The sequence below is a fragment of the Delphinus delphis genome, chromosome 3 (assembly GCF_949987515.2).
Source record: "Delphinus delphis chromosome 3, mDelDel1.2, whole genome shotgun sequence".
Classification (NCBI taxonomy): Eukaryota; Metazoa; Chordata; class Mammalia; order Artiodactyla; family Delphinidae; genus Delphinus; species Delphinus delphis.
The window spans coordinates 18,872,780-18,899,540 of NC_082685.1; the positions used below are offsets into that span (position 1 = coordinate 18,872,780).

General features: G+C 38.6%; 1 protein-coding gene across 3 annotated transcripts in view; it reads right to left on the bottom strand.

Annotated features, from left to right (window-relative positions):
- RNF130 (ring finger protein 130) overlaps positions 1-26,761 on the bottom strand; it is a 130,709-nt gene that overhangs the window by 6,057 nt on the left and 97,891 nt on the right. The window contains exons 8-9 of one of the 3 annotated variants that reach the window (XM_060008248.1): positions 24,155-24,248; positions 16,883-17,070 (exon numbers count right to left, since the gene is read on the bottom strand). The exons of 1 other annotated variant lie outside the window; for it this stretch is intronic. In XM_060008248.1, coding sequence (XP_059864231.1) covers positions 17,055-17,070; positions 24,155-24,248 — 110 coding nt within the window. In that variant the 3' untranslated portion in view covers positions 16,883-17,054. Of the gene's footprint in view, positions 1-16,882; positions 17,071-24,154; positions 24,249-26,761 lie in introns of those variants that run through there. One more of the 3 variants, XM_060008250.1, reaches the window with a different exon arrangement.

The window sequence follows — 26,761 nt, forward strand, 5'->3', positions numbered from 1 at the left end:
TTTTCTTCATGATGGATTAACTCCTTCATCATTATGAAGTGTCTCTCTTTACCTTAAAGCATATTTTGTTATATTTATATAAGAATTTTCTTTTGGTTAATATTTACATGGTATATATTTTTCTATCATTTTACTTTCAACATTTCTGTCTCATATTAAAGAACTATTACACATTCATTGATGTATATGTATATAAATTTTAAATCTAGTCTATATTTATCTTTGAGTATTTAAGCATCCATTTACATTCATTACTGACATATTGGGATTTAAATTTATCATTATATTGTTTTGTATTTATCCGACCTGTTCCATATTATTTTCCTCCTTTTTATTTTTAACTCTTCTTAAAGATGACTTTATTATTCCATTCTCCCTCATAAGTTTATTATATATTATTTATTATTCTTTTAGTGGTTTTGCTAACCTAGAGACCATTATTTTTTTAGTTGTTACCCTGGATCACAACATGTATCTTTGATTTATTAACATCTAATATAAATTGGTGTTTTTAATTATTCCTGTAAATACAAGTGTCTTAAGAATACTTTTATTCCATTTATCCTCTCCCATCTTTTTGTGCAATTAATGTCAACTAATTTCCACAAGACATTATTATTAGTGTTTTATATTACATCGATTGTCATTTTACCTGAATATTTACCCTTGATGTTGCTGTTGAATTTTCCTGCATCTCAATGTTTTTATCTGGAATAATTTTCTTCTGCCTGAAGAACTCCCTTTCAGTGTTTCTGTTTGTTGGAAAATGTCTTGTTTCATCTTTATTTTTATAAGTTTATCTTTATTTTTAAAAAAACTTTTAAGAGTATCATAATTAAAAAAAAATATTTATTTATTTATTTATTGGCTGTATTGGGTCTTAGTTGCAGCCCGTGGGCTCTTTGTTGTGGTATGAGGGATTCTCTCTAGTTGTGGTGTGCAGGCTCCAGAGTGGGCTCTGTAGTTATGGCATGAGGGTTTAGTTGCCCCGCGGCATGTGGGATCTTAGTTCCCTGACCAGGGATTGAACCGGTGTCCCCTGCATTGCACTATGGATTCTTAACCACTGGACCACCAGGGAAGTCCCCTCATCTTTATTTTTGATGAATTTTTTTCCCTAGGTTTTTAGGTTGGCATGTTTTTCCCATAACACTTCATTCCACTGTTTTCTGGTTTCCATTGTTTCTGTCAAGACACCAACTGTCAGTCCTCTGTTGCTACTTTAAAAGTAATATATTTCATATAAGATAGATAACCAGCAAGGCCCAACTGTACAGCACAGGGAACTGTACTCAATGTTCTAGGATAACCTATAAGAGAAAAGAATCTAAAGAATAATGAATATATTATATGTATAACTGAATCACTTTGCTGTACACCTGAAACTAACACAACATTGTAAATCAATGATACTCCAATAAAATTAAAATTAAGAAAGTAATATATTTCATATTGAAGGAGGAAAAACAGAGTTGGAAGACTCACACTTCCCAATTTCAAAGTTACTACAAAGCAACAGTAATCAATACCATGTGATCCTGGCACAAGGACAGACATAGAGTCAAAAAAATAGAATTGAGAGTCCATGAATAAACTCATATATTATGCTCAACTGAATTTTGACAAGGGTACCAAGACTATTCAACAGGGAAAAATGAATAATCTCTTCAACAAATGGTACTGGGACAAATGGATATCTACATGCAAAAGAATTTGTATCTCTACCTCACATCACATACATATGTTGACTCAAAATGGATGAAGATCTAAACATAAGAGCTAAAACTACAAAACTCTGGAAGTTTTTGTGACTTTGAATTAGGCAATGGTCTCTCAGATATGACACCTAAAAACACAAACAATGAAAGAAAAAAAAGACTCCTTCAAAATTAAAAATTTGTGCTTGAAAGACATTATCAAGAAAGTGAATAGACAAAGAATGAAAGAAACTCTTTGAAAATCATATATCTGATAAGGGTGTAGTATCTGAAATATATAAGGAACTCTTGCAACTCAGTAACAAAAAGACAAACAATCCAATTTAAAAATGCGCAGGGCTTTCCTGGTGGGAGAGTGGTTAGGAATCTGCTTGCCAATGCAGGGGACACGGGTTTGAGCCCTGGTCTGGGAAGATGCCGCATGCTGCAGAGCAACTAAGCCTGTTCGCCACGACTACTGAGCCTGTACTCTAGAGCCTACAAGTCACAACTACTGAGCCCGCACACCACAAATACTGAAGCCCGCGCACCTAGAGCCTGTGCTCTGCAACAAGAGAAGCCACCACAATGAGAAGCCCACCACCACAATGAGAAGCCCGTGCACTGCCACAAAGCGGAGCCCCCCACTCGCTGTAACTAGAGAAAGCCCACATGCAGCAATGAAGACCCAATGCAGTCAAAAATAAATAAATAAAATAAATCAATTTATAAAAAATGGGCAAAGGACTTGAATATACATTTCTCTAAAGAACATATAAGTGGTCAACAAGCACAAGAAAAGATGCTCAATGTCATTAGTCATTAGGAAAATCAAATCAAAACCATGATGAGGTGCTACTTCACACCCACTAGAATTGGCTATAATTTAAAAAAAAAAGGAAAATAATAAGTCCCGATGAGAATGTAGAGAAATTTGAATCCTTGTACATTGCTGGTGGGAATATAAAATGGTTCAGCCACTGTAGAAAACAGTTTGGAGGTTCCTCAGAAAGTTAAACATAGAATTAATTATCATATGACTCAGCTATTCCACTCCTAGGTATATACCTAAAAGAATTAAAAAGAGGGATGCAGGGGCTTCCCTGGTGGTGCAGTGGTTGAGAGTCTGCCTGCCGATGCAGGGGACACGGGTTCATGCCCCGGTCTGGGAAGATCCCACATGCTGTGGAGTGGCTAGGCCCGTGAGCCATGGCCGCTGAACCTGCAAGTCCGGAGCCTGTGCTCCGCAATGGGAGAGGCCACAACAGTGAGAGGCCCATGTACTACGAAAAAAAAAAAAAAAAAGAGGGATGTAAACAAATTCTTGTACACCAATTCATAGCAGTATTATTTACAGCAGCCAAAAGGTGGAAGTAGACCAAATGTTCATCAATAGATGAATGGATGAACAAATTGTGGCATATATATAGATACAACAAACTATTATACTATTATTCAACCATAAAAGGGCATGAAGCACAGATACATGCATACTGTGATGTGGATGATCCTTGAAACATGCTAAGTGAAAGAAGGTAGACAAAAAAGGTCACGTATTCCATATGATTCAATTATTAGAAATATCCAGAACAGGCATACCCATGGAGACAGAACACAGATGAGGTGGTTACCAGGGGCTGGGGAGAGTGGAATAGGGAGCAATGACTTAATAGGTAGGGGGTTTCCTTTTGGGATGTTGAAAACTTTAAAAAACTAGATAGAAGTGGTGGTTACACAATATTGTGAATATACTAAATGCCATTGTTCACTTTAAAATGGTTAATTTTTTGTTATGTGAATTTCTTCTCAGTTAAGGAAGTATCTTTTATTCCTCTAACTGCTTTTAAATTTTTCTTTGCCCTTTTTTTTTTCACTTTTACTATTGGTATGGTTTCCTTGAATCAGTGGTTTGATGTCTTTTGTTAGTTCTGGAAAATTCCCAGCCATTATCTATCCAAATATTGCTCTGCCTCAATTTATCTCCTTGCCTTCTATGACTTGAATTACATGTAAATTAGATTTTTTTCACCACAATCTAAACTCTCTTATGCCTTTTTCTGTATTTTTCTCCTCTTTTTCTTTTTGTGTTTCAGGTTGCATATTTTCTCCTTTCCAGGTCATAAATCCTTTCTTCAGTGATGTTTAAGTTGATGTTAAACCTTCTATTGAGTTATTACTTTCAACTAGTATATTTTTCAGTCCTCACATTCCATATAATTCCTTGTTGTTTCTATTTAGTTGCTGAAATTATCCATCTTGTCATTGGTTTCCTAAAAATACTTAAAGTTATTTTAAATTCTATGTCTTATATTTCCAATATTTGTATTTCTTGTGGATCTAGTTCTATTCTTTGCTTTTTCTCTTTTTTGGTCACTTGGTCATCTGGTATGCGTGGTACTTTTGATGGATTGCTAGACATTATATATGAAAAGTGTGATAATCTGAGGCTGCTGATGGTGGTACCTTCCTCCAGAGGATTTCCTATTGCCTTGGGTGGAAACATACCACTTTTAGGGTATGGGTATGTCACGTTAATCCAATCAGAAATTAAGCAAATTCAGAGTTGCACTTCAGTTTTTGAGAAGGCTAGTCAAATTCTAGTTCATCCTCTAGTTGCAGAGTAAGCCCTCTGGGGATTCCAATGGAAAGCCTAGGGTGTTTATCAGGGTTTGTTCTCCTTGGTGGGCCCTGAACTCTAAGTTTTGTCTCACAAGCCCAACAGGACTGCCTGAGCTCTCCTCATCTCCATCTGTCAGCCACCACATTTTGGTCACTTCACAGCTATTGTTTATGAATTAGCAAATGCCTCAAATGCTCATTGTTGAACTTCCCTTTTCTCTGGGCTTGTGGCTCCTGAAGTCCTCACTGCATTGATAGCTCTTCAATGTCTTAAGATAGAATGTTTGAAAAAATGCTTTTTCCATATTTGCTGGTTGTGCTTGGTATGATGGTTGAACTGCAACAAGTTAGTAATGACATAACCACATTTCCAATAGTGGAAACCTGATCAATTTATTATCAATTGGCTTAGAGTTCTCTTAGTGTGGCTTAAAGTCCCTTCTAGACCTTCAAATCCTGAAATTGATGAATGCAATTTAAAAAGATAAAAGAGAAGATTTTGCAATTCTCTGCAAAATATAAGTACCTGATTATGTGTGTTGTCCTACTTGTTGTTGTTTTTTTTTTTTAATCTTCCTTCCCCAATTAGACCAAAAACTACTCATGGATACAACTCAGATATATTTTATTTCAGTGTCTTCACATTGGGCCAGTAAATACTCCATAAAATTGAGCTGACTGGGATGTATACTATCCCAATTAGCAACCACTAATTAGTGTTTAAATAGTTTTAACTTGGAACTCTCTCAGCATGAAATAAAAAGGGCTTTCACAGTAAGATACAATCAAAAAGCCAGTAATTAACCACCACTTGCTACTTCTGTATATCATTGATTTTTGGCAGCTATATGACTTTCATAAAGATTATGAAGATTTTAAGTAACTGAAATGTCCATCAGTTGAGAACTGATTCAATACACAATGCATTTGTTAATATTAAAGAAAATGAGGCAGACAGATATGTATGCACTGATGTGGGAAAATCTCCAAATATTGGGGGAGAAGAATATAATGGTCTGCATATTATTTTCTGGATAACCTATTGTTTCCTAAATTCTTGGTCTCAAATTTTAAGTATATGTTTTCTGACTCAGTTCTAGCAAAGAGAAAATGGAAGCCTGTCTATGCCTTGACATTGCAAGCTTTTGTAAAAAGGAATTTAGACAGTTAAGGGGATAGTTGATGCAGATGTAAAAACGAAAGAGAATCCTGTAGAGCCATTTAGGGGACACTTGTAAGGTTAACATGAAGACAGGAAACATTCACAAAAGCATAAGTCCTAATTGTTTACAAATGTAACCATTAGAGCATCTTGTGACAGTATTTGTGAGTCTCTCTCTGAGATTTCTTTACTTCAAAGGTGTAAAGTTTTCTTCAGGGATGTTAACATTTAATTCTTGAAACACCCTAGGCTAACTTGTCATCTAACTGTTTTCTGTCTTTGGTTTGGCAGAAAGCCTCAGAAATGTCTTTCTTTTTTTTCCTTTGGGGATAAAGGAAAATTAATAGATCAGTGACCAATAGATAATATGTTTAAAACTATGTATAGGAGAGATTTTGTGGGGGGGAAGCATCATATATGATGATAGTAACTGTTTTAAAAAGGTGCGTGTGAAAGAATATGCTTCTCTCTGCATGAAATCTCTCTGGAACTGTACATGTAGGCAACAGAGACTGCTGGATGAGGCCTGGGGCACTGGGTCAGGGTGACAGGGAGATGTACTTTTCACCTTACACTCTTCTGTACTATTTTGACTTTTTAAAAAATCATGTACATACATTATTTATTCAGAAAAATAATTTAAAATGATTTCTAAGTACAAGAAAAAGGTGATAAAAGGGAAAAACTTAACATTTATTTTTAAAATATTTATTTATTTATTTATTTGGCTGCATCGGGTTTTAGTTGCAGCATGCGGGATCTTCGTCACCGAGTGCAGGATCTTCGTTGTGGCATGCGGGTTTTTAGCTGTGGCATGCACACTCTTAGTTGCAGCATGTGGGATCTAGTTCCCTGACCAGGTATTGAACCTGGGTCCCCTGCATTGGGAGCACAGAGTCTTAGCCACTGGACTACCAGGTAAGTCCCAGGAAAACTTCACATTTATATACAATTTCACAACAATCCCATAAGATAGAAAAGTTATTCTTATTTCACAGAGAGGAAACTAAGGCTCAGAGAGATTAAAAAACTTGCTCAAGATCATAAAGCTAGAAGTTGAATCCTGGTAAATCTGAATCCAAAACTTAAGTTATCTTTCAGTTTTGTACTCTTAAAACATAAGTAACTTGGATTACAGTTATGATCAAACTGCAAAAAACGTTTAACGATAATTTAAAACACCCTAGTTGCAACACCATTAACTGATTTGTTTCTTATGCTGCATAAGAAATGGCAATAGTAAATAAGAAGGTATACCTTTTCTAAGGCAATCAAAATTTAATTAAACCTCAAAAACTTCCCAAGGACTTTACAAAAGTCCTGGTAACAACTTGGATTTAAAAAATACAATGTTGGGCTTCCCTGGTGGTGCAGTGGTTAAGAATCCGCCTGCCAATGCAGGGGACACGGGTTCGAGCCCTGGTCCAGGAAGATCCCACATGCCGCGGAGCAACTAAGCCCGTGCGCCACAACTACTGAGCCTCTGCTCTAGAGCCTGCGAGCCACAACTACTGAGCATGTGTGCCACAACTACTGAAGCCCGCGTGCCTAGAGCCCGTGCTCCACAACAAGAGAAGCCACCGCAATGAGAAGCCCACACACCGCAATGAAGAGTAGCCCCTGCTCGCCGCAAACAGAGAAAGCCCGCGCACAGCAACGAAAACCCAACGCAGCCAAAAATAAAAAATAAATAAATAAAAAATAAAAAAATAAAAAATACAATGTTGCTACTACTTCTCTTTCTTTTCAAGAAATTAAAAAAATAGAACATAAGTGAAGACACAAGTTTTCAGCAAATTTTAAGAATTACTTTCACTATGGAAACCTTGCATTCCTATAATTAATGTAACAATGTAATCTACAAATCTTTATCTTGTGTCTTCTTAAAGAAATTAGACAATGCTCAAGTCTTCTTTACCCTGAGGAATCAAGAGTTCACTTGGAGTGAGGCTCCAGGGGTGACGGTGCTTAGCTCTGTGAATGGGGGCTACTACACCCCCCTTCCTAGTCCCCTTTCCTCCTATTTTCTTTGCGTCATTTCTAGCCTGTGGGCCCCATTTCTAGATCAGATGCAAATATTTGCTCACAAGCAGCAAAGCTTTAGGTTTAATGGTGGTTGCACCTGTTGAAAAGTGATAAATGACCAGAATTTTCCCATAAGCTTTCCTCATGTAAAACAGGGATCGTGGTTGGAGGTGAGACAGCTTTTCCAAGAGACCTTTCAAAGGGCTTCATGAGTTCTCACCTGGACCCAGGACCCCTGTTCCTTGATGAAGATGAGCATGGGTAGACATGAGGGAGAGGTAGTGGTGCCCAATGGACCCAAGCATGGAATAGAAGATCAGTTGTAAAACCTCAGCAGTGTGGAGCCTTTCCTGGTCCGAAGGATGCCTGAGCAAGGCTTTCCTATTATCAACACTAGGAAGGACTTTTATAGGTCAGTCCATCTTTCCATACAAGGAAGGAACAAACGTTATTGGGTAACACTATATGCCAGGCACCTTCACAAATCATCTATTTCTCACAGCCCTGTGTGGCTATTATTGTAACTTTCATTCCACTGCTGAGAAACTGAGGTTGTGAGAGGGTAAGTGACTGACCCAGTCAGGAAGGGGCTGGTCTGGGACTCATACCTCTGTCGCCTGACTACACGTTCGAATGTGTGGATCACATCGGTCTACAGCACCAAAGAGATGCTGCTTTGTTGTTTCAGTTAACTTAGCTGGCTGTGTAGGTTAAGTACTCCGAGGGTCAATAAAAATTCAATTTGCTTCTCCCAAAGCTTAGCAGTGCTGGCCTTGACAGGAACCTAAATACTATGCTCTGCTGCTGTGAACTTTTATGTCTGTCTTAGGCTGCACATGAATACTTCTGTTGAAGAGGATTCCATCCCGGTTTAGAGAGTGGGAGCCTGAGTTTCAATGTACATTTATATACCCACTCAACAATAAATGCCAGGAGAGAAAGGTGGAAGAGGAGGGTGAGAGAGAGAACATTTAAATAGTGGGGGTGAGTCTGCCTGTCACCCCATACCAGGAGTATCTGCCCTGCTAGAAGAGTGACAGGAGTACATGACTCTGACGTTTCTTCAGTAAGTTGCAGTCTCCTGTATACCCCCTGTCAGCATTTCACTGGGATTTGAGGGATTTTTCAAATGTAATTTGGGCTACACTTTGTCTTTTGCCTTTATAAACTACCCCTACCTGCTAAGACACAACTTCCCTACACTATAGTTATGATATGCCTGTGACCAAAAGCAAAATGCTGGAGAACTCCCTTTTCTGGGACAGAAATTAAGTCATTTGTGCCTTGAATTCTGAACATTCTTCGTTGCCCACGTGTGTAGGCTGTTCTTGTTTTAGTCACGTGTGGTAGCGTGTGTGTATGGAGGTCATGAGGCAAGAAGCCTCCCAGAGGAAGGGTCAGGTCAGGTCCACCTCTGGCCAAGCGCCCAACTTCGCCCTGAGCTTTGGGGCAGCCTGAGCAGGAAGAGGCACCCCCTTAAGGCAGAGGGCAATGGTGCCTCAGCTTCCTCACCCAGGGTGAGAAAAGCCCTTTTCCCTTGATTAGGAAAGACTGACTGACACTTTCCTCAAAAGGAACTTTCTTGAAAAAGGAACTGGATAATTTTAAGATTTACTAGATTTCTTCTCAGTTTTTTGAAGCCTCATCAAAGAATGGCCAGGCTGTTGCCACCAATATAGCCCACCCATCTTGGGCATCTTTTCATCACCTGGGTTTGCCATTACCCTTTCTTATGCTCAGGTCAAACTCAGGTTTAGCTGCTACCCTAGCTCCTGTTATTTATACCTGCTTTTTGACTCCTCAGTAAAGAAAGTATTTCCCCAAGACAATTTCAAAACTCCTCTCTGAGCTGTACTCTGAGTCAGCATAAATGCACTCATAAAGCTCTGCTGCACTGAGTGAATTCTTCCTAGAGGTCTCCTTACTTACGGGTTTCTAGAATCTTCCCCTTGTCACTGACCCAACTGTTTTCATCCCATTTCTTACCTGCTGGCTTGTTTAAGGTAGCTTCTAAGCTGTAATGTTCTAAACCAGCACCTCTACCTGCTTTCTTCAGTGACCCCAGTATTTTAATTTCAGGAGCCAGTCTGCCTCTAATTCATACCTGCTAAAATGCACGAGCCTCTTCATGGCTCCCCACTGGAAAGCCCATGCTCTGTGCAGAGCATCGCCATCTCTAGCTCTAGAAAAACTCTTCTCACCAGCCCTGCTTGTGTCCTAAATCCAAGCCCATCACACTTCTCAGACTTTCCTACTATTATGCTTTGCACACATGGGTCCTGTGGTCAGCATGCCCTGTAACCTACCTTCCACTTGGTGAGCTTCTCTAAGAGACAAAGCAGAAAGGGGGTTAGAACAGACACCGGAGCCAGGCTATATGCACTGGAGTCTAGCTGCAGCTACTTACTAGCACTTTAACCTTGGCAAGTTATTGGATTTCTCTAAACTTGTTTCCTCATCTGTAAAATGGGGTTAATAATAGGATTGTTGCAAGGATTAAATGAGTTAATATATGCAAAATGTTTAGAAGAGTGCCTATCACATAGTAAGCACTATAGGTTAGCTATTATTATTGTGGTTATTCATTAACTTTAAAAACATAGTGTGTGTATATATACTCTGTCCATTTTTCTGTGATACACACACACTATATATAAAACAAATAAATACATACACTATATATTGGTGTGTGTATATATATATATATATAATATGTGTGCATATATAAAGCTTTCCCTTCAGTTCCCTCTGTTTATTTTCCTGTTTTTCTCCTGAGACTCTGAATTCCTCAAGTACAAGAACTGTGCACAGGGCTTCCCTGGTGGCGCAGTGGTTAAGAGTCCGCCTGCCGACTCTCCTGCCCCGGTCCGGGAGGATCCCGCATGCCGCGGAGCGGCTGGGCCCGTGAGCCGTGACCGCTGAGCCTGCGCGTCCGGAGCCTGTGCTCCGCAATGCGAGAGGCCACAGCAGTGAGAGGCCCGCGTACTGCAAAACAACAACAACAACAACAACAACAACAAAAAAAAAACTGTGCACAACCTAACAAATACTGGCCCAATTGTCTCATGGATGAAGGGTGGCCAGCAGTTAGGAACAATAACCCTGGGCTGCCAGGGTCTCATTTCTGACTTTGCCACTTAATAGGTGAGTCATTTTGGCCAAGTTACTTGACCTTCTCTAAGCCTCAATTTCTTAATTTGTAAGAGAAGAGCTATAACTTCTCTCATTGGGATGCTGCCAAGATGAAAATTATAATGTATATAAAACACTCAGCATGGTGTCTGGCACATCCTGTGATCTGAACTGCTAGCTATAGTTAAGTTTTCTCCTGCCCAGCTTCACAGCAGAGATCTAGAATGGCAGTTTCTATTTCAACTGGATTCTTTGTATTATCTGTTGCCATTAAGTTCTATTCTTAAACTGTCTTGATAAGGAATTTAGCATAACCAAATAATTTGGTAGATAAAAAGTCAAGGAACCTTCAGGATCTTTTCTCAACTATTAAAAAGCCTAAAGTTACAACCCAGCTGGCCAAAGAGAAGTCAGATTTAATTTCTTCAGGTCTGAAGTTGCCAGGCAGGATCAGGTAAGCTGCATTCCTGTTGGAGGCTCTTTGGACTAAATTCTTACCAGCTTCTGGTCTATTGTAAACACTGAGGCTTCCTTGAAATAAAATACTCTTGAATAATACTATATGTGTGTGTGTAAAAAACAAAACAAAACAACCTATGCCTCATGCATTACAAAAGTCTGTCCAAGAAGGGTTTAAAAACTCTGAAATATCACATCTGTTCCAGACTAATTTCTGATCACTCAATAATTTTTAAAATAGTAAACAAGAATTATTCAATTTCATACATTGCTTCAATTCATAAAGCTGATTTCTTAGTTGATAGCACCATGCCCATGAAGAAATAAGCAACTGTATTTTGATGCTAATTCTAACTTTGGTTCTAAGGAACAAATCCCACACTTTAAAGAGCACTGAGACCATGAAATAATTGAGATGTAAAAACTTGACAATGTCAGTTCAATCTCAAAGCCACAAAACAGAAGGTTCAAATTTCAATGGATGATGCAAATCTTCCCTAAGATTAATGGAAAGCCCTATCCTAGTAATTCACTCATTTTATTTCTTAGCTTTTGTAAAAAGTCTGTATTTGGTCTGAACAGCACCTACTTTTCTTAGTCTTACTCTCTGCTAGGACTTGAAATAATGTGAAAAGGGTGAAAGTAACAGTAATAGAAACAGTAACATTGCCATTAAATAGTCCTACATCTCCTGACTGTTGATGAAGGAAAATAACAATTCATCATAAATGGGAAATAGAGGAGCGGGAACAACTAATTTGATTTTCACTGGATAAAGGTAGGCAGGGAGGAACTATACTATTAATTGATGAAAATACTAATAAGTGAAAAACATTTTGTAGGTATTAAGGAGAATGTCAAGGCAACAGAACCCATTCTAGAGGGTAAGATCAAACACACTGAGCTTAACTCTCTAGCATTTAGAGTTGGCTGGAAATATCAGGAGGACGACTGAACCAGTGAATCTCAATGAATAATGATGTAATGAATAACCTGTGCAGCTTTTAAAAATCCTTTAACCCCATATGCACTTAACAAGAGAGCCTCCAAACACATGAAGCAAAAGCAGACATAATCAAAGGGAGAAATAGACAATTCAACAACAGTCATTGGAGGTTTCAATACTTTACTTTCAATAATGGATAGAACACTAGATAGAAGATAAAGAAGGAAAGAGAAGATTTAAATAACACTATTAACCAACTAGACCTATAGAGCACTCCACCCAGCAACAACAATCTATATATTCTTCTCAACTGCACATGGAACATTCTCCAGGATAGACCATATGTTAGGTTATAAAACAAGCCTCACTATAAGTAAAATGACTGAAATCATATGAAGTATGTTCTCCAACCACAATGGAAAGAAGTTAGAACTCTATAACAGAAGGAAATTTGGGAAATTCACAAATAGGTGGGATTTAAACAAGCAATGGATCAAAAGGAAAATCATAGCAGAAACTAGAAAGTACTCTTAAGATGAATGATATAAAAACCAAAACATACTAAAATTATGGATGGGTGAAATTGTGCTTACAGAGAAATTTATAGCTGTAAATGCTTATATTAAAAAAGAAAGATCTGAAATCTATAACATAATCTTCCACCTTAAGAGAAGAAGAAAAAAAATGAGACCCAAAGCAAGAAGAAGGGAGAAAATAATAAAGATGTGAGTGAAAATTAATAAAGTAGAGAATAGAAAAATAGACAAAGCAATAAAACCAAAAGTTCATTCCTTGAAAAGATCAAAATTTACAAACCTTTAGCAAGGCATAACTAGCTAAACCATGGATAAGTGTTAGGTGCATATATCTTTGACCAGGCAAAAAAGAACTCAAATTACTAAAATCAGGAATGAAAGGGGACATTACTACTGACACTGAAGAAACAAAAAGGATTATAAGGGAATCTTATGGACAATTGTATGCCAACAAATGTGATAACCTAGATGAAATGGACAAATTCCTAGAGAGACACAAATTACTGAAATTGACTTAACTAGAAATAGAAAACCTGAATAGGCCTATAAGAAGTAAGAGAGTAAATCAGTAATCAAAAAACTTCCCACAAAGAAAAGACCACGACCGGATGGCTTTACTGGTGGATTCCACCAATTAAGAATTAACACCAATTCCTCTCAAACGCTTTCAAAAAACAGAAGAGAAGGAAACACTTCATAATTCATTATATGAGGCTAGCATTACACTAATACCAAGTCAGACAAAGACATCACAAGAAAATTACAGACCAATATTCCTCATTGAATATAGATATAATAATCCTCAGCAAAATACTAGGAAACTGAATCCTGAAACATAGAAAAACATAATCCTATTATGACCAACTGGGATTTATCTCAGGAATGTAAGGTTGGTTCAACATATGAAAATCAATTAATATAATATACCATATTAATAAAATAAGACAAAAACCACACGATCATCTCAACAGGTACAGAAAAAGCATTTGACAGAACCCAAACTCGTTTATGATAAAAACACTCAACAAGCTAGAAGCAAAAGGGAACTTTTCAACCTGATAAAAGGACATCAGTGAAAATCCCACAGCTAACATCATACTCAACAGTGATAAGACTAAACTCTTTTCCCTCAAGATCAGGAACAAGACATAGATGTCTGCTTTTACCACTTCTATTCAACATTCTACTAATGAAGGCTCTAGCCAGGGGCAATTAAGAAAATGGGGCTTCCCTGGTGGCGCAGTGGTTGAGAGTCCGCCTGCCGATTCAGGGCACACGGGTTCGTGTCCCGGTCTGGGAAGATCCCACATGCCGCGGAGCGGCTGGGTCCGTGAGCCATTGCCGCTGAGTCTGCGCGTCCGGAGCCTGTGCTCCGCAACGGGAGAGGCCACAACAGTGAGAGGCCCGCGTACCGCAAAAAAAAAAAAAAAAAAAAAAAGAAAATGAAATAAAAGGCAGCCTGACTGGAAAGGAAGAAGTAAAACTATCTCTATTTGCAGATGACATGATCTCGTATATAGAAAATTCTAAGGCATCCACTAAAAAACTATTAGCGCTAGTAAATGAGTGCAGCAGGGTTGCAAGGATAAAAGATCAATGTACAAAAATCAATCACATTTCTGCAGAAATTAAATAAATAAATAGGAAGGCATCTCCTGTTCATGGATTGGAAGACTTAATATTGTTAAGATGACTCTACTACCTAAAATGACTTGCAAATTCAAGGTAATTCCTATCAAAATCCCAGGGGGCTTTTTTTGCAGAGATTAAAAACTGATCCTAAAATTCATATGGAAATGCAAGGGGCCTTGAATAGCCAAAACAATCGTGAAAAAGCTGGAGGACCCACACTTCCCAATTTCAAACTTACTACAAAGTAATAGTAATCAATACCATGGGATACTGGCACAAGGACAGAATAGGGACCAATAAAATAGAACTGAGAGTCTAGAAATAAATTCATATATTATGCCTAACTAACTTTTGACAAGAGTGCCAAGACCATTCATCTGGGGAAGAGAGAATAATCTCTTTAACAAATGGTACTGAGACAAATAAATATCCAACATGCAAAAAAAAAAAAAAATGAAGTTGGACCTCTACCTCACATCATATACATATATTAACTCAAAATGGATGAGAGAACTAAATATAAGAGCTAAAACTATAAAACTCTTGAAAGTTTTTGTGACCTTGAATTAGGCAATGGTTTCTTAGATATGACTCCTAAAACACAAACCAAAGAAAAGATAGACAAATTGGACTCCCCCCCAAAAACCCCCAAAACAAAAAAACTTGTACTTCAAAAGATTCTATCAAGAAAGTGAATAGAGAACTTATAGGAGAAAATATTCGCAAATCATATATTTGATAAGGGCCTAGTATCTGGAATGTATAAAGAACTCTTACAACTCAGTAACAAAAAGACAAATAATCCAATTAAAAATGGGCAAAGGACTTAAATAGACATTTCTCCAAAGAAGATATTCAAGTAGCCAACAAGCACATGAAAAGATGTGAAACGTCATTAGTCACTAGGAAAATGCAAATCAAAACTACAGTGAGGTGCCACTTCACACTCACTAGACATGGCTATAAGTTTTTAGAAAAAGGAAAATAATACGCACTGGTGAGGATGTAGAGAAACTGGAACCCGTACATTGCTGGTAGGAATGTGAAATTGTACAGATGCTTGGCAAACAGTTTGGTAGTTTTTCAACAAGTTAAACTTAGAGTTAACATATACCCCAGCAATTCTACTCCTAGGGATATACCCAAGAGAATTAAAAAGATATGTTCACACAAAAATTTGTATACAAATGTTCATAGAAGCATTATTCATAAAAGCCAAAATGTGGAAACGACCCAAATGTCCATCAATGGATGGATGAAAAAAATGCAGCATATATCCATACAATGGAATATTATTCAGCTACAAAAAAGAACGAAGTACTGATACATGCTACAACTGGATGAATTTTGAAAACAGTATACTAAGTGAAAGAAGCCAAACACAAAAGGCCACATATTGTATGATTCTATTTATACAAAATGTCCTGGACAGGGCTTCCCTGGTGGCGCACTGGTTGAGAGTCTGCCTGCCGATGCAGGGGACATGGGCTCGTGCCCCGGTCCAGGAAGATCCCACATGCCGCGGACCGGCTAGGCCCGTGAGCCATGGCCGCTGAGCCTGCGCGTCCGGAGCCTGTGCTCCCCAACGGAAAAGGCCACAACAGTGAGAGGCCCGCATACCACAAAAACAAAAAACAAACAAACAAAATGTCCTGAACAGGCAAATCCATAGACACATAGAGTAGATTAGTGGTTTTTGGGCTGGCAGGGGTGAGAGGTTACTGTTAATGGGTATGAGGCTTCTTTCTGGGATGACAAAAACGTTCTGGAATTAGATAGTTGTGATGGTTGTACGACCTTGTGAACATACTAAAAACCACTGCAGTGGCTTTACCCTTTAAAAGGGTAAATTTCATGGTATGTGAATAATATCTCAATAAAAAAAAGAAAAGAATCTTCAACCCCTACTGATTTGAGTATTGACTACTGTAGTGGACCTATTACTACTAGTGGGAATATTCTCAACTCTCAGGTATGCTGAGGTGGAAGGTTGGGCACATTTACACATACTGATAATCCCTTCAAGCATAAGATTCATATAACATAAAATATTTCAACATCTTCCTCACAAGTAATGCAAAAAAACTTCATTTATACATGTAAAATTGCTCTCATCCAACTTCAGAATTCACTGTTTTTAAAAGAATACAGTACAAACTACATAAAAAAAAATCTCGGACAGATATAATTTATTACTAATCAGTTATGTATTTTGGAAAATTTTTTGTACACTCACGCTTTCATCCCACCAAATATTTATTGAGCACTTACTATGTGCAAAGTACTCTACTAGGTACCAGAGATACAGTGGCAAGTGACACAGTTAAATGTCCCTGTGGCTGTGGAGCTGACGTTCTAGAGGAGTCAGATCAACCACCGACAAAGGAACAAGAAATTATCAGAGAGTGAATGGCGACCTTGAAGAAAACAAAATGGAGCAACTCAGTTCAGGGCCCGAGGGAGCATCACCACACAGGATGTCCCCACACTTGGGTCCTACCTGGGCACAACAGGAGCCAATGTGAAAAGACCAAAAGAAACAGCATCACTGTTCCTCCCCTGGGGAGTACGAGCATGTTCTGTCTCTGCAACACACACAAATGAACTTTGGGTATGTGATCTCCAAATCAGCCTTCCAAACACAAGTGGGTGAATAACACGCAACAACACAGTCTTTTAATTTTATTATTTATTTATTTTAATACAAAGCTTTGGCATTAGCAATTTTATGAAAAAATAAAATGTACTAAAAATAAATGCTTGTGTGGCATGATTGGTAAATGATGCACAAAAATAGGTTCTTTTTTCCCTCAAGGCAATCAGTCAGAAAGCATTCTTTTCCTTCTTCAAAACCATTCTACCCTATGGAATAAAAGGAAAAAAGAGAGGTCAAGAATTAGTTAACGGGTAGTTGTCAATGTTTTAAAATAACAGAGAAAGTAATCCTAACTGAATGGTGGCCTGGGGTTGTCCCCAAGTATTTCCCAGACCAATTGGGTAAAGCCAGTAAGTCACTAGCATTTTCCTGAACTCAGCAGCTATAGATCTGAGGTCAAGTGGCTCAGTCACTTAAAAGTGTGTTAGTACTTCCAAAAGGAAGGCAGGGAAAAGTACAGGTTAACAGCACTTTGTTTAAAAATGCAGGGACAACTGTGGTACAATTTACAACTTTTCCTGGTTTGAACACATGTTCTAAATGCTGAGTGCCCTGAAATCTGTAGCTGCTGTCTTTACAATATGCTCCTGCTTTATACCTCAAACAAATATGTCATTATTTATTTTGAAGTAAGATTTGAGGAGTACAGACTCCCAGGGATGTAAGGCTTTCTTACAGGAATTCCCCAGATTTTACGTGCGTGCGTGCGTGCGTGCGTGCGTGTGTGTCCCTAAATCAGGTGCCTGAAGGTACCTGACATCTTTGGAAGTTTCCTGCATTACCCTCAGGCTAATGCTGCCCCCTCTGCAGCCTGGCACTGTGGGACTGCCCTAGTTCCTGAACCCTTACAGAATCTGGTTCATTTCTATGGTTCCCACATCATATCTTCAATTCTGCTCTCTTTTTTCCCGGCAGAATTCCAGACCCATACTTCAAACCTCTTAATCTTTGGTCAACATACAACTCTCCAGCATCTCCTGTTTTATCTCCTCCCCATCATCCTGACTTTCTCCTTCAGCTCTGTATTTTCACCTAACCTACCTTCTTGCTTCCAGTCTCTACCATGAAAGGAACTTCTCAGCCATCAGCAATTTTCTTTTTGCTGAAAAGCCTTAGATATCACCTGCTAGTTACAAAAAAACAGTCCAAATTCTGTAGTCTGCCTACTGTCGCCACCACCTACAGCAGACACGTCAAACCACACAACTCCCTGAACCTGCTCTGCTTTTTCCCACCTTGTGCTTTAATTATGTCTGGCCTGATTTCTAAGTCACTCCCTCCAGGAAGCCTTTTTCAACTCCCTCAGGGCAAAAGTAGCAGTTCCCCTGTGTCTGTGTGATACTCCTGTCATCTTGTGCTGGGTCCGCAGGTACTCCCTGGCTCTTCCGTCACTTCAACCAGCACCGCAGTGCAGAGCACTGAGCAGTGCAGCCCCCTTCCCTTTCCCCAGGGCTCCTGCAGGGCAAGGCCTGGTGCCTCAAACACTGGGGAGATGGTGCCTAATGAATGAAAGGCTGGGTATGAAGGCCATTCACAGAAACTGCAAACAGGGCTCTACACTTGTTTATTGTAGGTCATATTTAAGACAACACATTGTTTTTATAACATTTCCTCTGAAAAACTGGATATAGGACTTTCAATGGGCAAATAAAGATTTTTAAGCTTACTTTTTTCTTCTGCCTAAGAAATTATAAACAACTATGCAGCCAAACATTAAAGGCACTTCTGAAAAGTGAAAGATTGACCACTGTCAAAGACAGAAGTCCAGTCAAGGCTTCTGCTGCTGTAATCTTCTTTTTGTCACCATGTTTTTAGAAAACCAAATTTATCTTTTTCATCCGCATTATTTGGAGCCCTTAAATGGCTCTCTGGAGTAGTCAAAGACAAGCAGTGTAAAGGAAAGAGTTGGAACCAGAAATACTGGGCTTGAATCCCATGCCCTTCTTCCTATGGCATTTCTTGGGGGTCACTCAGCCCCTCTGGGCCTCAGGGTACTCCTCTGTGTATATATCTCAGGCTCAGAGTGGCTAAAAGAACTAAATACTAAGACAAAGAAGAGTATTCATGATCAAACTGGGGGCAAATCTTTGCTGGTATTGCTACAAAAAAGGCTGTCTCAGGAAAATAAACAATCAGAGATGTGTGCTAGTGTGAGCAAAAGTTTTTAGGTTGAAAACTAAAAATTCAAAAATCTTTAGATCAGTGTTTCTCAAACTGCAGGCTGTAACCTATTAATGGATCATAAAATCAATGCAGGAGTTCATGACCAACATTAACAACAACACAACAAAAAAGCACAGAGAAGAATAGATCAAGGAATACTGATGTAGTAAGGAAAATGTCTGTGGAACTTCTGTTTCAGTTATACATGTGGGGGCACGGTCAAAATATAAAATGTATTTCTTACAGTAGGAGATGGTTAAAAAAAGAGTTTTAAAAACATTGCTTTTGGACTTCCCTGGTGGCACAGTGGTTAAGAATCCACCTGCCAATGCAGGGGACATGGGTTCGAGCCCTGGTCTGGGAAGATCCCACATGCAGTGGAGCAACTAAGCCCGAGTGCTACAACTGCTGAGCATGCATGTGCTCTAGAGCCTGCGAGCCACAACTACTGAAGCCCACACACCTAGAGCCTGTGCTCCACAACAAGAGAAGCCACTGCAGTGAGAAGCCCGCACACTGCAACGAAGAGTAGCCCCCACTCACCACAACTAGAGAAAGCTGGTGTGCAGCAACAAAGACCCAACTCAGCCAAAAATAAATAAGTTAAAAACAAACAAACAAACAAAACATTGCTTTTGACCCTGAAGGTTCTAAAAGAGGCAGCCAGCAGAGACCCCTACCCCTCTCCTTGGGCTCTGATCTCTCCTAGGAAGGGACCATTTAGGACAGACAATTCAAGAGGAACTCTGAGAACTAGAAGGAGTCTTAGAACTTCTACCTGACTCAGGATCTGCCTCCAAACAGCTCAGACTTGTAACTTCTGTCTGAATACGCAGGTCCCAGCAAGCTCATTAGCTTTCAACACAGCCCATGTCAGGGATGGACAATTCTGACTGGCAGGAAGTTCTTTCTTACATGAAATGGAAATCTACCTCCCTGTAGATATCTCCAGAGCTACACAGTAAGTATCACCCTCTGTATGCACTGGCTAGTCACCACAGGACCATTATGAGTATTAAATGGGGCAATGTGGGTAGTAACAGAGCCCAAAACAAGAGTAATTTCTTGGTAGGCATACAATAAACAGTAGCTGTTCTCATCTTTGGCGGTCCTCCAAATACCTGGGGACACCTCTTACATCACCCCAGTCTCCTCTAAGGTAAGCATCCCTAAGATAGAAATGATTACGTTTTCAGACTCTTTCATACTGAAATATGTCAACGGTCCTATTAAAGAGTCCGAGCAAAACAATTCAGAAATATTGAGTAGAGAGTAAAATAGAAACATCAGTTCCTTTGACCTGGCTTAAAAATTTCTACCACTAACCTCAGAGGAGGACAGCTCAAGGGGAACACTGGTGTGGACAACTGAAGCCCAATGACCTGCCGCAGAGCTAGGGCTTCTTGGTCTTCAGTTATGCTACAGGATTTCATATTTGTTCCAGTTATTTCATCAAGTTAACCACATCAGATTCATTTCCTCCTCCTGCGACTGTTCTGAATCTTGAATGCCTGGGCTACAATCCTCTGCAAATCTCAGAACATGATTTCTATGCATCAGAATCCAGGAACTAAGAAAGGGCTGTAGAGAATACCTAGCTGAACCTCCCATTTGACTCAAAATCTCTCCTACATCATCCACATATCTTATAACTTGTTCCTCAAATAAAAACAAATATTATTTTTCAAATAAACATTTACTTTTTTATGTTGAGGGAAAAATGGATTTATATAAATGTAAGCTGGTAAATGTTGGGATTTAACAAGGTTTGCTTGAATAATGAAGTAGAGCAGAAAACCTCCTCTGGGAACTGAAATTCAATAATGTTGCTTACTTAGGTACAACAAGTGTTAGGGAAGCTAATATGTATAAATATATTTAACTTACATTTATTTGCCTCTTTGACTACTATCCTGTTTAAATTTGCAAAGTCTCAAAATTCAGTAGATTTGTTTGTAGTCATGGTTGAGTACTTACATAAATAGTATTTCATCACGATAGAAGGGGGTGACCCCAGATACATGGACTTTTCATTGATCTCTGAGTTAGGCCCTGAGTGAACACGCAGAGCGTAGTGAGGGAGGCGGAGTGCTTTCACCCCTAGTGGAGCAGCAACCCATGGAGGCCTGGACCTGCCTGGGTTCCGCAGCCCTGCCTTTATATATGGCCAGTACTGCTTCATCTTGCCCACAGGGTTTCACCAGTGACTAGACTGGGTCAAGGTCTTATTGACATCACAATACAATCAGTGTAACACTGTCAGAAAAGTAAACTATAACAGTAGATAGAAAGCATAAGGTGGAATTTACTACTAATTTCCAAACAAATCATTAAAATGTGAAAAGATAGAATCTATTTATACAGAAGACTATCTTACAAATGGATGAGGTTACCCAGAAAATTGAAACAGAGCAATTAAATTGAAAAGGCAATCTCACTTTGATTGTAATTTTTTGGTAAAAGTTAAAAGGTAAGATAGATTTCAAAGACTTCATTAATGAAGAATAATTATAAATTTATCTGCTAAAATAAACTTTTCTCCGGAATTAAACCACACAGGAATTTTTCATCAACATTTTTGGGAAAGAGACATTGAGTAAGAGTGGCTATCTTTTTTTTTTTTTTTGGCTGCACTGCACGGCTTGTGGGATCTTAGTTCCCAGACCAAGGATCGAACCCAAGACCCTGGCAGTGGAAGTGCAGAGTGCTAACCATTGGACCACCAGGGAGTTCCTGGCTATTATTTTTTTTATCCCCTACAATTAAAAGGGTCTTTAAAAAAATTAAGTAATTACAGTTACAAAAAAAATCAACACATAAAAGCACAACAGGAGAGCAAAACATCACCCAAAATTGTACTAAATTAAGATAATCACCATTAATATTTTGGTGACCATCCTTTCATGCATCCATATGTGTGTGTATACACACACACACACACACACACACTCTCTCTCTCTCTCTCTCTCTCTCTCTCTCTGTTTCTCTCTCTACATGGAATCACGGAAATTGTCCTTCAGAGTGGTTTTGACTGAAGGCACAGAAATAATAGTCAAATGAACAATTGTAGTATCAACCCTCTACAAAGGCTAATGGGAGAAGGGATGGACTAAGACATGGATCTAAGATCTATGACTTAGATTCTGAGTCATGCAGGCATTTATGAGCGGAACTCTAACTTACAATAGGTAACATGTCTATTGAGCATTCTCTAAAATATCTGATACATGGACTGAGCACCTGGCTGATTCTGAGTGGCAGTAAGGTGACTACTAAATTACTTAATAATTCTCTAAAAGTGCCCAGTGTGCAGCTACTTGCTGTGATTTGTTTTCACTCTTTTGTGAAATTTTAAAGAAGTGGGCTTACATTATCATCTAGTTTGATGGGTTGGTATGGGAGTAAACAAAAGAGGTGACTGCAGGTGAAATAAATATTTCTCTCCAAACTGAGGTTTGCATTACAGGTACTCATGAGCTCTTATGATTCGGTATTCTACTTCATGGAAGAAAATTAAATTCATTTGCCAAAGGATAAAGGCAGATGGCCATCTTATTCATAGAACTCTGAAAGAATTGCAGAGGAATTGTTTTGGCTAACATTTATTGAGCACTTATTATGTACGAGGCACTGTGCTAAGCACTTTATATGCTAATTCTCACAACAACCCTATGATGTACTCCTAACTTCTTGTTTTATGGATGACTAAAATAAGCTTCAGATAAATATAACTGCCTAGGTCTCACAAGAAAAATATGGAGGAGCAGGGAGTCAAGTCCAGGTATGCCTGCCTCCAGAATCTGGGCAATTAACATTGTGCTATGTTGAAGTAAAACTGCATCAGGTGGGCCCAACAGAAGCAGCTAGCTGTTGACCTGCTGGATGAGGCTGAGGCTATTTATCTGCAGGTTGAAGAATGCCAACTGACATGACATCCTCCCAATATATAATATGTCAAGGATGCCAAAGGGTACTTCTTACAAGTATCTAGCCAAAAGATCAGGTTAGAGGTAATACAATCATGTCACTGGAAGTGGAGGTTACTTGCCCATTGTTTCTCCAGTTGGACTATGAGTATTTAATTAAATCAATTAAATGAGCTTGGTTGGTTGTTATCAATCAATTAAAATGCCAGGACATAACTGAATATAGAGAGCACAGGAATTCTACCAATTCAGGTTCAAATTTGGGCAGTGTCCCAGGGATGCTTTCATCTTGAATTAGTTTTCATGAATACTCCTTAAAAGAAAGGACTGAATAGTATCCTACAGTAAATGCCAAAAATTTTAAGCAAAATAAATAAAGCCAATAAAACCTTTTCTTTATCTTACCCCCATGGAAAGCTACTCTTGGAAAACCATTGGATCAAAATGGACCTCAACTGTTACCCAGCCCAATTTTCCATCCTCTGAAAAACGTTTTACCGACAACAGCCTTGACAACACCCAGCTTCCTTCCGCCTGCATTCTTAGTCCTGAGCACTCCCTACCCCAACGGCAAACCATCTCACTGGTAAACAGCCTTGCTGACAGATGTTCTTCTTTTTACCAAGGCGAAATTTTGCCTTCCTGTAACCTACCCTTTGGTCCTCATTTTGTCCTATGGAAATATAGTTTATGCTTATTTTCTTTTTCTCCTGACAGTCTTTCTAATATTTGGAAGTCACAGGTCTTTCTGACTGCTTCTTTCTTGCAGGTTAAACATCCATGTTCCTTTGACCATAGGCCAGGGTGCCAGTACTCCACCAAAAGCTAAGTAGATAAGACTCCAGGTAAAGTCTGATAAGCACACAGCGAAGTGGGGCTAATCCTGTCTATGATTAGGACACGGGCATTCTCCAAATACTACGACTGTATTGGTTCCCTTGGCATTTGTTCCATTGTTGATTTATTCTAAGCTTGTGGCTAATGAAAGCCCTGAGATCTTTTCTAAAGTGAGCAGTTGTTGCTGAGCAAGGTGAACTCCCAATCAGTGTTACTGTTCATGAAATAAACTATTTTCCTAGGTATGATCCCATCAGGATCAGTATGAAATTGGTAGAAGGCAATTCTCATGATCTTTATGAAAATTACATATTCTCTTGGGATCATCTGGCACATGCAATCCAAGAAACAATTGGTTACTTACTCATTAGCATTCAAGCTAGCTGTGGCTCTGATGATCATGTAGCAGAGTGTGAGAGCACTGAGGAGGCCAAAACTGGCAATAATAAACCATTCTTCTGTTGACAAAGGAAAGGGAGGAAATCACTCTGGGGAGAAGGCTTATGTCAAATCGATGTCAACATTTCCCTCAAATGCAACGAAGCAGACGTCAACGGAGGTGTAAGCCAAGACTGGCCCAAGGAAGTGAAGCAGGAGGAGGTTTGCCAGAGAGCTACTAAGTGGAGAAGGTTAGTGGAAGTAGTGGTGAAAGCTGCAAGGAAAGCATGGCCCAAACATTTCTTCCAGTTAAAAGTCCTGAGGTTTGTGAGAAGTGTGGCCACCAAAAAGTATGTAGTAAAAAGATGTATATAAAATCGCACATGGACATAGGTTTTAAAAATTGTTAATTTAAATGACAGTAAAGTGGACTAGCCATACTTATAACCTTTCTTCTTCATTTTGTCACTTCTGCATGGCTGTGTCCCTCATTCTTAAAGAAAGGCTTAGAAATATGGAGCAGTGGTTCCCAAAGATCTCGTGGGTACTCCAAGCAGTCTGTGGGCTGGCCTTCCATGGCATTCACATCTATATTCTTTTCGCTTATGAGTGGGTTTACTTATAGTCTTTATTTAAAAAGGACATCTTATTGGTGTCTCCTGCAAAGAAAAGAACTACCCTTCACAACCCCACTGCTGGGAAGCGGCACTGGCTGTTCTGGCTTTATTAAACAGAAGTAGAAAGGGTAGGTTATTCCAACTCTTGGCTCATCAAAGAGTTAAAAACCTCTGGTACACAGAACTCTAAAGGTTTTTATCTAGTTTCTCTCTAGATCCAGGAAATAGGTTAATATTTTCCCTTAAGTTTTCAAACTCTGTATCATCAAGGTAACATTCCAAAAACTGTACTTACTGAGAACCACAAAAATAACCTGAGAACCAATCTGACTTCCTAAAAAGTCTTAACTATATTTCCTAAAATATAAACAAACTAGGGCTGGTTTAACAAAGTGTTACACAGTGAAGTTCCCTATACATCTGCAATAATGCAGAGAAGAAATTTATACTTGGAATGCCAAATGTTTATATGCGAAAGCTTTGTATAACATGGGCGTTTCTTAATCTGGTTTTCATGAATCCTACATCTATGCAAAACTGTGTGTGCCTAGGAATTTTTCTAGAAAAAGGTTATTATACTTTCACTGAATTTTAAAGGTTGTGATCTTCAAAAGGTTAAGAAGAACTGTTCTTCAGGATTCCAGGATGCTGAGTTGTTCTATGCGCATTTCTCTGCCCACCTTGGTTTACATTATTAAAATGCACAGCAAACTCTTTCATTTTAGATAACAGTGCAGCCACTGCTTCTTGGAATACAAATTCCTCATCAATAGAGTGAATTTACAAGGTTTTTATTTAAGTCAAAATAAACATTGAAGAACCCATGCAAAATCCACCATTTTTACCCACATATATTTTAAGTTAGAAAAAATATATACTGGCATTTAAAAAAAATTAAGAGATGGCTGATAATCAATTTCAAGAAGCTTAACATAGCATTCTTTATTTTTTTCTTCTTAGACTTTTATACATGATAAGCAGACTAACTTTTAGAACTTCAATTATGTCTATGTTTCCAATTTGAATATAGCATCCATACATGCATGGCATTTCAGTTATAAAAATTAGTAACCAAAAAGAAGTAAACACTGTCGTAATAATACCCGATGGGCCCAGAGGTATTTTAGCACCAACCTACTGCAGCTGGGATCTTGGTCACCTCTGTTCTCCTCAGTGTGTAGTTAGCACAGTGCCTTGCAAACAGTGGATGCTGGTTGAACGCACTGTGGTTACTATGGCACTACAGAGCTTTGATGTTAAAGTAGAGGTAGCTTTGGTCTAATTTAACCGCATGAGCTTTATTTATTAACATGTACAAATTCTGCTGAAGGTGATTAATTTGATACATGAAGTAATATTTTTATCATCAAAACATAAGATTTTGAAAGGATATTTCTATATAAAATATAATGGGATCAGTACTTTATGTAGTAGTAGGTGCTCAATAAATGTCGATCAATGAAGGACCTACCAAAAACTCATTAGTAAACAGACGACCTTTGTCTCCTTTATTACTACTAGATCAATTTTTAAAAATCTAGCCCATAAAACCTAAATGTCAAAGCAGGACAACATGAAATGCTGTTAAAACAAACCATTGGTAAATGGTAAGAAATCAGTCAAATTGTATCAAAGAATAGTTTTACTTATTTTATAACTGAATGAAGTCTCCTTGAGTTTAGAAAATGAGAAAATAAAACTTGGGAAATCATTTTCTAACAATAATTTTTGGTTAGTTAAGATCACGTATACTTCAATTGAATAGACCACACAAGTCTTACTATTTAAGGGAAAACTCTTTTTAACAACTTTATCCATTTTACTGACTCCCAGAGTTGAGAGGAGTCCCATTAGGGTTAGGGCTCGAAGCTATAGGTAAGCAACAGATATACTGAAAAAGGCAGCACCAGGGTGATGACGAGGAAGATGGGGTGAAAGGTTGTTAGATGAAAGTAACACATAAAGAATGGATTGAA